The following is a 15,649-nucleotide window of genomic DNA, read 5'->3' as shown; positions in this document are numbered from 1 at the left end:
CTCAAAACACAAAGAAATCGTCATATTGCTTTATCCATTAGTCCATCTAAATCCATTCATTCCTACTGAAAGCAAAATTCTATAAAAATAAAATGAATCCAAAGAATAATAGGGATAAATTGCATTTTTCAGGTCTTCTTTCAGCTGTGGATTAGTACATTAGGCAGCAGAACTGTGTCCTATGTGAGATTGATTTTTTTTAAAACAACATGCCTGTGTTCATCATATTAAGGAACATTTCATCCAGTGCAACAGTGTGGGTTATTAGTTTTTAAAAATTAAACAAGGTCTATGACACCAAGGACTTTGGCTACACAGACTTTTCATAGTATAAAAAAATAATTGTTGGTTTTGGTGTTTTCATGAGAATCACTGACACAAAATATAGAATATTATCAGCCTAATAAGTTAAAACCATTGAAATCTTAAAATATGAACACAACTTTAATGTTGGACAAAGTAAAATTGTTAATGCTTGTATCTAATTGCTGATGCAATTCTGTCAATTTTGTTGTGTTAACAACCAAATATTTCATATTCAATCATTTTGTTCCTCAGGGGAATACTAAGCATATGTACTATGTGTTTATTAACAGAGGGTGCACAAAACTGGAGTAATGTTAATGTCTTCATAACCACATAGAACCTCCTAAACAGGAATTACCCTGCTATAGTATCTTAAGAGTGAAACATTAGGTTGCTTTCTTGTGGAGATATGTTTGTAGAATAGACCACATTACAATGTATGCACAAGTACCATGATACAGACATTAGTTTTAATGTGTTACAATAACACACACACACACAGTGTACCTCATCAGTGGGAGTTTCTCTTGACCTGCTGCTTCAAATGTCAAATATTAAGAGGTTTGGATTGTTGAGGCATAAATAATGATTTCGATCAATACTGTGCATGTCTTTTTTTTTTTGCTTATGTCATGTAAAGGAAGTACAACTTAAATAGGTCAGTGTTAAAATAAGGTTCAAATCAACATGCTTGCAACTACTTTTGAAGTGTGGTGTCTCCTGAAAAACTTCACAATAAAATGTAAACTTGGCAATGAAAAACTTGCTCTCCCAGTTCTAGCTGGATGTTGGTAAGGCTGGTTTGACGTGTAGAACAACAAAAACACCACCTGGTCCACATAACTGATTAGACATAAATAGTTGAGAGCTATGTGGATACATGCACGCATACACACATTCCATAGACAACATGTATATACCAAAACAATATCTTTTATTTGTAGTCCATCACCACAGCCCTGGTAGGCTATTCTGCACCAAAGCCAACGGAGAAACACATGACAAGCTTATACAATAGAGAAAAGAGAGGAAGTCAACTGGATGGTAAGCAGTGCGTGTTTACATTTCTGTGTCTCACTCTGGACGCCACACCTGCCTGACTAAATTTTTACCAGATCTAGCTAGCTCTAGTTCTATAATACCTGGCATACCTGCTGTGGCATTCAGCCACACTTCATTCTTCTGAACATTGGGGGATTATTGCTGTGGGAATGATTATTACCCAGAGTCAACAAGAGAGTCAAAACAAAACAGGAACACAACAGGAACAAGAACACACATAGCACATCTGGGTATTAGCGATATTATTCACGCTGGCGAAAGTTGAGTCCTGAAAGTTTTGGAGCACCAAGTCAAATGTCATCCACAAATTTTTGTGTCACACAATGTGCTGCAAAGCTGCCAGGATCCTCACACTTCATGTGTTGCTCTCAATGGTAAAAATAGAGAAAGAAGACGCTTTCTGCAGACGGTCCATGTTTGTGCTTTTTTTAATAATACTATTATCTTAATGAGGTCATAGTTTGGTTTGTTATACACTGGAGTTACAAAGGAAATTAAAATAGACTAAAATTCGAATAGCCCACCAATGGTAAACAGTACAGTATTTTTAGGGGGCATTCCTCCCCCAATGAAAGTTGGGTAAGAGGAGTTGAGAGGTCACTGATAGAATGCCTATACATACAGACACATACATACATACATACATACCACACAAACATACAGTCTGTCAAGCACGCACACGCACTCTCACACGTATATACTGTACAGAAACAGTCAAAACAATGGAGCCAGAGACAAGATGGAGTTCCACTAAAGTCTTCACAAAGCACAAATTCTTCTTAATCCTTTCTCTTGTTCCATACCATTTTCATGACAAATTTGTTTTTTTTTTTAATTTGAAAAAGTAGACATATACTGTGGCATCTCCACGCTGACTTTTAGTTAGGTTGATTCCTCTTTGATGTTGAAGTCATCTTTATAGTCAGATAATCAAAAAAACACAAGAACAGTTTTGCGAAATTGATGCACAACAATCCCATACATTCTGAAGTTCATGAGTCAAAATTAAATGTTCTTGTGGCAAAAGTACTCCAATCTGGGCCTGTCCAAGTCTCCATTGGAATAGTTCCCACAGGACATTATTAGGTGACTGGTTTGCTCCATTCTGTTCATTTTGGGGTACATCCTCAACTTGTATTATACTTCCTTTATTTGAGTCCATCAAAATTTTTCTCAACACACCATGACCTATACGCCATCCTCGTGTATTGTCCAAGAACATTCTAGATACAAAGTTTCTGATGGATTAGAACATTCCAGGGCCTGGACTGAACCCCATGTCCATGTCACGTGGCCTCCCCATCATCATTGTCTGCTGTGGGGGACCGCCCATGCCCTGCAGTGACATCATCATGTTAGGTGAGCCACCAGGGCCTGGGTGGGCCATTTGTCTCCCCTGCATCATCCCTCCCGGACCCCCAGGGGACATCATCCGGTGCTGGGGGCCCATCATGCCTTGGCCCATGAATCCTGGTGGCCGCATCGAGTTGTGGCCAGGGTTCCCCATTGGCATGTCTTGGGGGCCCATTCCCCCACCTGGCCCCCCTGGCATACCCCCCATCCCCTGCATGGACATCCCCATCCTTGGTGGACCATCACCCATCATGCCCTGCATGGGGAAACCAGAGGGGTGTGGTGGTTTGCCCCCAGGATTGTCTCCTCCACCACGGGGGAAGTAAGACAGAGTCTGGCTGGGCTTCTCTGATGGGATTATCCTGGATAGGTCAAACTCAGGAATGCCAGATGCTCCTGGCCGCATCACTTCATGAAGGTCTGCATCACTGAATCCACCTTGCATGTTGTTGAACTCCGGTCCTCCAGGAGTATTGGGCTTGCACATGATCCCATCAGCCCCTCCCCCATGAGGCATGCTACCCATCCGTCCTCCCATGGGTCCTCCCTCTCCCTGGAAGCCCATTGGATGGCCAGGGAAACCTTGGGGACCAGGACCATTGTGCGGGGAGAAAGGGCCCTGTTGAGAAGGCGACTGTGTAAGGGGGTAGGCCTGGCCTCGGTGAGGGTAACCTAGGCGTCCCTGGGGCATCATTTGAGGGTTTGCCATACCAGGGTCTTGTGGATTTGGTGGTATCATCATGCCATGAGGCATCATACCTGGGCCCATATTAGGGGCATTAGGAGAGGGCATCTGTGGGGGCATGCCATGGGACAGAGGCTGGGATCCCATTGGATTCATACCAAGAGGGCTGAGGGCAGGCATGGGTCCAGAGTTTCCAGGTCCCATCATTCGTGGATTGCCTTGGTGATTCATCGGCATACCTGTATGTCCAAAACAAAAAGAAGTGATGAGTATTCAGTACAAGAACTTGTATAACAGATTAGTTATGGCTCAAGGTGGATGGCACTGAAACTACACATTAAAATATTTCACTCTTTACCATTGTTGTTCACTGAAGGCAGGTTCGGGGAGCGAGCCGGGGGCGAATCGTCATCAGAACTGGCAACAGTCTTTATGGCATCATGGTAAAGTGGGGTGGAACTGGGCATTGCAAACTTGGACATCCGTGACATCATGATGGAAAGAGGGTTCTGGGATAGTGTTGGCTCAGGGGGGATGGTGTATGGACTGCCAGACGGCACGTTGCCTGGGAGGGACATGGAGCCAGATGGAGCCCCTGATGAAGGCAGGGCAGAAGGAGGGCCATTACCACCTACAGGACGACGTGATGAGAAAGAGATGAGATGACAGAGATGATAAATTTTCATTCTCTGGCAGATTGTTTTTATATGTGATGTTATTAGAAATAATTATACCCCTCACAGTATGAGGTACTTAAGGCAAAGTAAGACAACTTGTATGGCCACAAGAGGGAGACACTGGACCTTCACTTACCCCACCCCTCATACAAATGTGTTAACTGGAGTGATGCACCTTAATAGTTCCATATAGATCCCATATCCATCTGATTTTCAGTTTTGCAGACCAATTCTGATTTCTTAGTACTAAAATAGTGCTATTTAGTAAATAGTATTTACAATCCATCAGACTAGTGAATAGAAATGGAATACTAAACTTATCAACAACAAAAGATATCACAATATTAATTAAATTTAGTTTGTTTTTTTAAATGCACTGAAAAAAGATGGATGATTAAATACTGAATGAAGAACATTCATGGGTGCTGTTTAACACAAAACGAAAAAAAGAGATTGGTATACCTTGCTCCATGTTCCCCATCATGTTTGGTGAGGTGATACTCAGGGGGGGTTTTCCACCCTGAGGTGGTACTCCAGGACTCTGCATTGGTGGTTTTGGTGAAGAGGCCCATCCTGGAGAGGGATTAGGAAGAGAAGGAGACCTCATATGAACAGGAGAAGCACCTGCTGATCCCATCATGGAGTGGGGGGACTTCATTGGTGCCGATGCTGGAGGAGCTGGAGGGGCATTGGGACCTGTCGGGCCCGTGAGCATGCCAGCCAGCTGGGACGGTGTCTGGGGAGATTTGAGGTTTCCAGAGGGTGAACCCATCATGGGAGACTGCACCTGCCTCAGAGGAGGGGACTTAAGGGGGTTGACACTAGGAGAGTTCCCCCCTCCTGCCTGTACATTCAGATCTGCCGGCTTACGGCCCCTCTGAGCCTGTGAAGGGCCAGCAGCAGAGGAGAGGTGGTTAATACGGCCATTGCCTCCTGTTGGTGTAGATCTTGGATCTGGACCAAATGCTGGGTCTCCATGTGGACCCCTCATTCCTCCAGGACCCCCTGGGAAGGGCCGCCCAGGCCCCATTGGATAGTCTCCTGGCTGTGGCTGATCAGGGAAGGGTGGCCCCTGCATGGGCCTGCCTTGTGGACCCATGTTCTCCATTGGAGGTCCTCCCCCTCTCATTCTCATCATCTCATCTGGACTCATATTCATTGGAGGATCTCGTAGCTTGGCTGGGTGCATATGAGGTCCAGGGCCAGGCCCCATGCCAAACTCCGGTCCCATTTCTCGGCCTCCCATTCCCTGGAGCCTAGAGGATGGGCTCATAGGACCATCACCAGGCATTCTGGGAAACATACCCATACCATTACCAGGTTCCATTCCACCTCTTTGATGGCCCATCATCCTTTGCATGTCCATCATCATCCCAGAGGGGAGGCCCTTCTCTCCACCCATACCCTGGTGGAACATTGCTTCTTGGACTGACTGAGGATTTGGGAAACGCTCACCTCGACCCCCTGGACCAGCGAACATCGCTCCAGGTCCTCCGGGGAAGCCTCGTGCATCTCCCATCCGTGGAGGCATGTCGTCAGGCCAGCCCATTCCAGGTCTTGGAGGTCCCTCCATCTCGGGATTCATCATACCAGAGAAGCCTGGCATCCTCTGCATGTGTGCAGGCATACCTCTGGGGCCGGGGCCAGGGCCAGGGCCCATGCCCATGCGCTCCTGGTAGTGCTCTGGTGGACCACCTGGTCCTCCCCACATCTCTCCTGGGCCCATCTGGTAGGGAGGCGGAGGCCCTCGTATCATGCCACGTGGACCATGGGGGTGCATCATCATATCTGGAGGAAGTGGCCGGTGTTGCATTTCCTGTTTCTTCCTCTTCTCTTCATAAAACTCCTGCTGCAGCTTCAACCAAGCCACTTGTTCTGGAGTCATCTGGTCTCCTTCTCCACAGCCCCCTGGACCTCCCATGTGTGGACCCATTTCATCTTGGGGAAACGGGGGCATGTCCCTGGGACCATGGGGTGGCCCAAAGGGTGGACCTTGTGGGCGAGGTCCTCCTGGCCCACCGGGTGGTCCAAGGCTCTGAGACTGTGCCATCATAGCCTGAAGGGGGCCCTGCTCAGACCTCCGGGGTGCACCATCAGGGCCTCCATCATGGGGCCCACCATGGGACTGTGGGGGCCCAGTTGGTGGGGCATCACGGTCATCAGGGAACAGCATACGCTGGATATCTCGCAATGTCTGGAGAGACCGCTGGCGATGCTCCAACTGCTCTTGGGACAGACCCTCTGTGTTGGCTTCCATATTCAACAGCTCCTGAGCCAGCTGTTGCTGCTGTTGCTGCTGCTGGGGTGTCAGACCTGATCCACCAGAGGCTCCACCTTGCCCTCCTTCACCTGCTGTTGGAGCGTTGAGGCCTGCCTCAGGTTGGGTGATAGGGGCCTGGTCAACCGGGGCTGTGGTGTTACTGGGGCTACTGCCAGGAAGATTTTTGGATTCCATGCCTGTAGAGGATGGCCCTTCCTGTGGAAGAACAACAGATTGGCTCCCTTGGTTTGAAGGCTGAGGTGGGGCTGGCTCTGCCATGCCCGTTAAGGACGGTTTGGATCCAGGCTGGTGGCTCTGATCCGGGGGATGGGAAGAGGGCTGCTGGGGAGGCTTGGAGTCATTTCGGAGGGCGCTTGCTGCATTGTTCTTTTACAGAAAGGGACAGAAATAGGATTACATTATGACACTCTTGCAAAATATCGGTGTATGTAACCGTATCTCTGTGTGTATGTGTGTCTGTGTGTTTACCAGAAGGAGGTGAGCTTTGTCCTTGCTGTTGGAGATGTTTTTCATGTGGAAGGCAATGATGTTTTCTGTATGGCCAGTTAGAACTGCATCAGCTGCCCTGAGGACAAGAAGGCAGACAGCCAGATATCAGTCATCAGACACAATAAGTATATATGTGTGTGTGTGCGTGTGGATTTGAGACAGTGAGCCAGATGAATGAGTACTATATGGGACCATGAAGGTAATGCCAAGGTTAACAGACTAAGCAACTATAACACACACACACACACACACACACACACACACACACACACACACACACACACACACACACACACACACTCCACTGAGCATCCACATCTTTGATCTCTAATTCCCAACAGAGAGAGTGAGAGAGTTTATCTAAGCTGTATGCTCCCACTGTGAAACGCACAATGGATTTGGGCTATAACTGGGAAAGTTTGGAGGAGGAGAAGGGGCGGTAAGCAAGCATCTTAGTGCCATACACACAAACAGCTGCAACAAACATCAAAGACAACAACCACTGATGACAGGGGCACAGAGCTATACTTTAGGCAATTGACATTGTTAGTAATTCAATTTTATTTTGAACTGCAATTTGACAGAGGGTTTCGCTCTGGGTGTATGTTCTGCTTCCGTAGAAGAAAAAATAAGATTATTTAATTAGCCAGTCTAAAATCATGAATATTTTAAATGTGTAGAGATAAGCTTAAACTGTAAATACATCATTAATCAAATATAAGAAATCATAATGAAACAAAGGAAAGAGACAGAAATATAAGATTTAGATGTCAAATTATGGCTAAAAGAATATGTAAGATACTAGCCACAACAGTTACAAATGTTAACTCAGGTTTCTTACTTGTTGGCCATCTCTGTGGTGAAGACATAAACGAGTTTTGAGCCTGGCTTCTGGCCACTAGCAGGTTCTGTTGTGGAGCCCTGGCCTCCCAGTATATTGTGGGAGGGTGTGGAGGAGCGACTGAGTCCAGCATTGGAGGTAGAATGGGTGACAGAGTCCTGGGGCTTCACGTCACTGGAGTTACAGTCTACAGGGAGACAACAGGGAAGACCGTGGCTTTAGGACCAGCACAGGCTTATGGGAAATGTACTGTAGTTCTACTGTGGAGCTGTCATAAGTCAAGTTGATCAGCAGAGGGACTGCTATGCATGCTTGGATGCACACGTTAACACACTTACTGAAGAATCCTTTGTCATCTTCGTCACTTTCCCCCCCAGAGCACCAGTCAGCTCCACTGTACGGCTGCCTCCTTTCTGCCACACACATCCTCTTCACCCTGCTACTGTCTGTACAGACACACACACACACACACACATACAACCATTAGTGGGTTTAGGACTATCACTGTGTGACAGTGAGGGACAGCAAAGTGTTTTTTCAAGATGTCCAACTGCTGTAGGCAGATTGTGTTGTATACCCAAGAGAAAATAAGTAACTATACATGGCACATTTCTGGATAAAGTCATAAAGTACTACAGTATAACAAACCAACCATGGGTTCTAATTAGGAAGAATGTGTTTTTTTCCTTCACTAATCAGTGCTTACAACATTTGAGAAACTGTATTACAAACTGATATAACTCCTAACAAAGTAAAAAGCAGAGTTACGAATTACTCTCCAAAAACATCACAGACACTTGTGTACCTTCTCAACCTACCTCAGTTCAACCATTTTACCAGTCTGATGAGAATAAAAAAACATTTGAAATAGCCTCAGAGATTTAAAGCACATTACAAGGTACTATTTGACAAGTTGTGACCACAGCTACCTGCTGGATATTAGTACTGGCTGTGCTGCCTTACCTTTTTCTTCACTGGTGGGTGTGCCACTCTCTGGCTGTTCAAATGACTCCACTGAAGTGCTTCTCTCCCTTTTGACTTTAACCTTTGAGCTTGAGCCAGAGTTTAGGCCCTGGCCATTCTTCAACCCCATGCCCCCTGCCACACTCTGAGCCCCTTTGGCACCCAGGGTCTTTGGGTCGCAGGGCGAGGGCTGTGATTGGCTGCCAGTGCTCCCTGGTTTACCCTGATTGGGCATTTTAGAGTCCATCTGGGCGGCAGTGGAAGGGGACATAACGGGAGGTGAGCGTACCATGACCTCCGTCTTAGGTTTAGGGCTGATTGACAAAGGAAAGACAAAAGTATCGCACACATTCATTAATTATACAGTCTGAGTAATTTTTAATACAGCTTCAACAAAACAGTGCCAAATGACTCATGTATTAGAAATTCTAATCAAGATTAACCATTTAAACCCTCCTCAGCTCTAATGACATACTGAGGACTTCCAAAATGTTATGTTTTGTCTTCCTGCATGTATTTATGTCCTTGTTTTCCCCTTATGAAACACAGGGAAAAATGGGGCATATCACCCAAAAAGACAACAGGCCTGTGGCTTCAAGTTACTTAGTAATCATGCTCGAACTGGGCACAAACCAGATTAGGAGAGGGTTACATACTCAGGCAGCTAGCTATCCATGAGGTCTGACATCCCATAACTCGGCATGATATTGTGCTATGACACCAACTTTTCTGTGTTTCATGTAACCCTGATCCTCTGTGAGACGAAGTAGTGGAAAACACATACAAGAAAATGTGTTTGCTCCTTTTGTCCTTGTTTTTTCCATTTGCAGATGCTTAACACAATGTCATTATGACATCAAAGTATGGTATGAACACAAGATGAGGTTACTAGTGCTGGCAATCCAATGCACACGGTTTAACCTCAAAGAACATACAGCAAAGAAATCGGCCATCTAGAAATAAATGCTGCTTACTAGTTATGAGAGCAGCTCAGTATAGGCAAGCAGGCAGGATACATCCAACTGGCAGAGAACTCCCTTACCACACCCTAATCTCTTTCTCCCCGTCTCTCCCTCTCTCTCTCTCCCTCTCTCTCCCCCTCTCTCTCACTCACACACACACACACACACTTGTACAAGTAGCATGAAACAAATGCCAACATGTCCAAAAAGTACAGCCGCAGCCTTGCACACTGTATGTACACAGACTAACAGCTAGTAGAAAAAGAGGGCAAAGCCAGAATTTTGGCAGTCCAGACAGCCGTTTCCAGAGGCTCCACAACCATGAGTCAGCAGGGAAAACTTCCAAGCAAAGTGTACTCCCTGACCTCAGGACAGCTCCGGATCACACATGAAGACCTTTCAGCTTAAAGGCTGGAGCAGAGAGGCTGATCTTAGATCTGCTTTTACACTTAACCTACACTTCCTTCCTGCAACGTGCTTAGGTCTTAGGCCTGCGGACTGGATTCAATTCCACTCTTGATCATGAGTAATGTACACACACTTCATAATGAACTGCCATGGCATCATGATGGCTCTATGTTAAATACAGGATTTCTAAAACATGGAGGTCTCAGCCATGGCCTTTTTTTATGTAGAGAGTGCACATTGTCCTCCAGGTCATCTGATTTCCTGTCATGTTAAAAAGATTTATATGTTAAGTATTATGAAGCTTTCTGCCACTGAACAAGCCTCTGCTCTTAGAAATGGTTGCTCACTAAACGTTAAATAGTTGGCATGGGTCAAATTTCCACACGCAGATTAATAAAATATGACAGAAAAAATGCCAAATAAAGCTTAAGTTCTCCGTAGACTAAAATATCATCCGATTTTTTCAAAAACTTTCAAAACTCAGCACACAATGCACCTCACAACTGCTAAAATATGAGTTTCACAACATACCAAACACTGGTATGAGGGAGACACTGATTATTCAGCAACAAATCATATCAGCCAATATGCAACTGATGTGGTAAGACGTAACTAAGTACTTCAATAATCATCTTTTTTTCAGTACATCATTTCCCAGACTAAAAACTTGATTTAGTGTCACATACCAAGGACAATCTGTTTAATATTAGACAACTGAAATTTTTGTTCCTCAGCATGATGTGCAGTTTAACTTGCTGTGCTGTTGTTCATAATTTCTGAATGAGATGCATGATTTTAATCATCAGTCGGATCAGTGTTTGGCTGACTGTTAAAATCATCAAAATCTCACAGACAAATGAACACCAGTGTTTGCTTATTATCATCATTACCACGTTGTAAAAGTGTATATCAATGCCCTAGACTTTTAAAGTTCAAGTTTTACTTGTCACATACACATCAGGATAATGGCAGTGAAGTGTTCCCACTGTGCTCCTTCCTCCCCTTGTATAAAAAGAAACAAACTGGATAGAAAATTAAACGTAAAACTGAGTAAAATGTTATCCTTGTTATGTATACTGCATGCATAAAAAGAAATGCTCTTCCTCCCAATCTAAAACAGTGCAAAAGAAAACCAGACATTATAGAATAATACGTATATAAGAAAAGATCAACTAGAGGGCACACTCAGGATGCGAGTCCACACTCAGGATGCGAGTCCACTCACCTCTGTGTGTTGGTGGACGGGGAGTTCTTCAGCCTATTGGAGTGCATTGATGGAGCTCCCAGGACTACAGAACAGGGTGGAGTGATGAGCTGGTGAGGACTGCCTGTGTGCGTGAGTGGCGCTTTTGCACGCACGTTCCTAGAGCCTGGAACAGGATTCCCAATGTTCGAGAGGTTTCCCCGACCGTCCTTGGCCTCCTCTCGCTCTTTCTTCCCTCGCTCCTTCTTGTTAAAATGTGTCGCTGCTGTACCTGCCGCCGCTGGCCTCTCCTCTTGGACCTCCAACATTTCTCTCTATGTCCTTGTCTGTGTGTGTGTGTGTGTGTGTGAATGTGTGTGTGTGTGTGTGTGTGTGTGTGTGAATGTGTGTGTGAGAGAGAGAAAGTGTGTAAAAACAATAACAATAGTCCAGTAGTGTTTTCTTGTTCCGTGTATTTATGAAACTCCCCCAAGGGGGCTTTCAACGGCCCTTGGGCACACTGTTGAGAGAGAAGAGAGAGGAAGAAAGGCTGTTAGCGAAAGTGGAAAAGGGGACCACAGTTGCACCAAATTAAAGTGAGACTCTAACTGTATCAAAATCTTTTGCAATCAATCAATCAATCTCCCCCTGTGGGCTTGAGAAGTGGCTGTTGAAATCAGTCATTTACTCTTTCACAGTGGCTGTGGTCATGTCTGTTTTGCAGAGGAGAAAAAGTGTATAGTGACAAGTTTTCATTGTCTTTATAAACTATCAAGATGTTCACAGAAATTCCCTGAAGCATAACCCAACATCCCACACTGTTCATCTCTGTGCTCAGTATGCAACAAGTGACCTACATCAACAGCTAATGGCATAAACTACAAACTGAAGCAGTGTATTGAACTACATTTTGCCAAAGATATAAACTTCCAACATCGACCTTTCAATTCCACAGTGCATATTTGATCGAGCTGTACTGATAATTGATATTACAGCTTACTGCAAAAGACAAAGATAATGTTTGAAATCCACTAGAAACGCTGTCAACTTTGTATAGTTTTTCCAGCAGAGAGCACTCTCATGTTTATTTTTTAAGCACAAAAGGCAATTCTTTAAAAAAGAAAAAAAAGTAAAATAAAATGAGGGATCCTAATCAAAAACATGTAATGGATTTATGTTAAGTCATGTTAAACACTTTTTGGCTACATATGAGATTTTTAACCTCTCAAATATCAGTATTGGTATCATCCGAAACCAAATATCAGTCAGGGCAGTTTTTGATACTATAAAGATTTTGGGTGAGGTATTACTTGAACTGAATAAGTACCAGCACAACATTATAACTGTGGTAGACAAGGACATGTTTTGGTGGAGGAGGAGAGGTATTATTGCGGTCCGAACCAATCTTTGTGTGTGTGTGTGTGTGTGTGTGTGTGTGTGTGTGTGTGTGTGTGTGTGTGTGTGTGTGTGTTGGTGAGTGAGTGAGCAAGAGAATTGCATGAGAATCCCGTTTGAGAGAGCAGCCCAGTCAGTCAGGCAGATTACATTGTCATCGTGAAAATATTTAGGAGCTCTTCCAAAACACTCAACATTGTAACTGGCTCCAGAGTTCCCCTGGGGAGAAGGAGGTGGGGTGTTTGTGGGGTTTGGCAGGCGGGTGGGGGGTGATGGGGGAGGGTGTCACTGGGAACCAGAAAAACACAAACTCCTGCTACAGCAGCAACACTCATCTCTCCCATTTCTACAGGAGAAATGATTTACCACTATCAGGCTCACAGATCACAACTGTACATGAGCAGAAGCTGGATTCTCCACAGGGACAGAGGAGCCTTGTGTATCCAAATTACACTGATTAGACTGACCTTTCAATATAAAACTACACCATGTGACACAGGAGTGGAGGCTCCTCAGAGAAGTAGTGAGCTCATTATTGATTGCTGAACTAGTGATCAACAGAAGTGTATGAAAGAAATCCATTTTAAATTAAATTACAGGTTTCTATGATGCGACACAACATGCTTTGATAGAAAACTGTGGAAACAAGACTTCAACACACAATTATATATGAATGATAGTGCAGCCCTGATATGCAGCACACAGACATAAACTGAAATTTCCCACAAGAGCTTCTACTCAAACTATGAACTGGATAGAAATGTTCACAGCTGAAATTTTGCGTCTAAATCATTACAGATATTCAGAGTAAATTCTCCACCAGTTACACCCTTTATGTTGTTTCTAGGTTTGGGATTTGTTAGTGCAGAGTCTGGATTAATGGAGGGAAGACAATGTGCGAGGGCGGATAAGACGCGATGAAAAACTTTTTATTTTGCTGTTGTTGTTATTTGCTCATCAAAGTGAAGTGCCGGCCTGCACAAGTCACAGAGGGAAAAGTGCTGCCAGACAGCCTCTCTGGAAAAAAAAAACACTGTCAATAACTGCAGATGGGCAGCAAGATGAGGAAGTAAAAATGGAAATGGGACAAAACTCATTAGAATCCCTATAAAAGTAGTGACGGTGGGACTCTGACATCATAAACATACATTTAATTCACATAACATGCACTGTGTTACTGTAGAAGTGTCCAACATCACTTTCAATAAATGCATCCGTCCTTTGTAAGAAAAATATATCAAAAATGTAACCTATACTCCTTCCGAAAACAACAAAAATGCTAAAATTCAAGTGTTTTTAGCTTTGTTGTCTTTAAAAAAGGAGACACCAGTAAGTGCACGTGCTAAGTAGGGCTGCAACTAATGATTATTGATTAAGCTGTCAACTACTTTCTCTATCAATTCATGAGTTGTTTGGTCTATAATGAGTGAAAAATGAGAGAGAAAGAAAATGTCACTGTTTCCCAAAGCTTAAGGTGATGTCCTATGTCTTTTTGTTATGACACAACTCAAGAATATTCATTTTACTCTCATAGAAACCAGAAAATGTTCACTTGTGAGGAGTTGGAAAAAGAGAGTTTGAATATTTTTTTCCTTAAAAGAAAAAACTACAGATTTATCAATTATCAGAACTTGTTGGGGATAAATGTAATAGTTGGCAACTACTGAATTAACTGACTAATTGTTGCAGTTCTAGTGTTAAGTGTTTGCTAATGCTTTAAACAAACATGTCAGCCACACTGTGAGGGCAAAAGTGTTTATAGCTGTTCAAAGCTGCCAGGCTTGAAGATGGGGTGAAAAACTTGCCGTCATAGGGAGGGGCAAGACATAACACAACAAAAACTCTTCCAGACAGTTATTGCTTGAAGGCGGTTTTGTATTAGTTTGTTCAAATGACAAAATTAAAAAGAGCTTAAGAGGGAAGTCTCATCTCTGCACATCTGGCCAATCACTGAATGAAGTGGGCCTCACTGTCAGATTGGCTATTTAATAAAGTTACAAAAATTGTCAGACAAGGGAGTTTATGATACTCTTTGACCTTCTGACAAGCACTTTGTCTGAAAAGGTGGGTCCCTGGCTGTGACTGACAGTGTGAAATGTTTATTCAAACCCTGACTTCAGTGAAGACTTCATTTTTTCACTGTGGGACGAGGACAGAGAGGAGCCTGGACTGATATGAGTGACCACATGAGCCTAGAGAGTGAAGAGGCAGCCGATCATCTGGACAGAATCTCTTCCAAATTTAGTCTGATGAAGGAGATCTAACTTATTTCTATCAAAACCAGCTTCCTACCTCATTCAGCCCTAACTAGCATGCACGCCCTAAAGGGGTGTTATCCAAACTTAAACCCCAATCATACACAAACATGTGTAATGTTAGTACGTACATGCACGCAGACACCAACAGCAGGACCTGTCAATCACCCGTTACCTCCAATCCCACGCTAACGAGACACTAATTGGGGAGCTTACTGACATGACTGTCATAATGAATGCACTGACACACACATGCAAGCGTGCACGCTGCAGCCAGCCAGCTGCACGCACACACAACAAAGCAGCAAAGAGGTAATCACAGACATTTCTCTTCCTCTATCTCCAGCAAAGACGCTGAACTGTCGATCATAGCACACACAAGGAGCTGCGGTGCGTGCAAGTTAATGGGAAAACAGTATAATGAGGCTCTAAAAATGAGCTTTTTGCCTATGATATAAATAGGAGGATCCACATGAAAAGAGGGCAGAAAATAGTTCAATTCAATTAGATTTGGGTTTTCCTATGCAGGTGGCACTAAAAGGGGGCATTTCATTTCATGCTTATGTAACAGTCATCGTACGCTGGCTGAGCACGGTGTAGAGAGTAGACCCATCCCAGCTACGTCACCCAAATTCCTCTGAAGGGGAGATGGGAGGCTTTATACCAGAGTATCCATAGCCGAGTGGGGGCTTAAAGGTGTGGGGATCAACAAGAGGAGAGGAAACTTGACCTTGCTGCAAACCTAGACTGCCTTAAATTTATAACACTAACACTGCTAGAAAAGGGCTT

At 44.2% G+C, this 15,649-nt stretch overlaps 1 protein-coding gene across 2 annotated transcripts in view; it reads right to left on the bottom strand.

The window, feature by feature from the left end:
- Positions 1 to 1,219: 1,219 nt before the first annotated feature.
- The window catches only part of bcl9 (BCL9 transcription coactivator), a 28,900-nt gene continuing 14,470 nt past the window's right edge, over positions 1,220 to 15,649 (bottom strand). For both annotated transcript variants that reach the window (XM_053329026.1, XM_053329025.1), the window contains exons 3-10: positions 11,253 to 11,730; positions 8,658 to 8,971; positions 8,033 to 8,140; positions 7,695 to 7,881; positions 6,833 to 6,929; positions 4,546 to 6,730; positions 3,765 to 4,037; positions 1,220 to 3,645 (exon numbers count right to left, since the gene is read on the bottom strand). In XM_053329026.1, the coding sequence (XP_053185001.1) occupies positions 2,615 to 3,645; positions 3,765 to 4,037; positions 4,546 to 6,730; positions 6,833 to 6,929; positions 7,695 to 7,881; positions 8,033 to 8,140; positions 8,658 to 8,971; positions 11,253 to 11,539 (4,482 nt within the window). In that variant the 5' untranslated portion in view covers positions 11,540 to 11,730 and the 3' untranslated portion in view covers positions 1,220 to 2,614. The remainder of the gene's footprint in view (positions 3,646 to 3,764; positions 4,038 to 4,545; positions 6,731 to 6,832; positions 6,930 to 7,694; positions 7,882 to 8,032; positions 8,141 to 8,657; positions 8,972 to 11,252; positions 11,731 to 15,649) is intronic.

This window comes from Scomber japonicus, chromosome 11 (genome assembly GCF_027409825.1).
Source record: "Scomber japonicus isolate fScoJap1 chromosome 11, fScoJap1.pri, whole genome shotgun sequence".
NCBI lineage: Eukaryota > Metazoa > Chordata > Actinopteri > Scombriformes > Scombridae > Scomber > Scomber japonicus.
The sequence above is the reverse complement of the archived record's forward strand: the minus strand, read 5'-3'. Positions and strand labels throughout refer to the sequence as shown.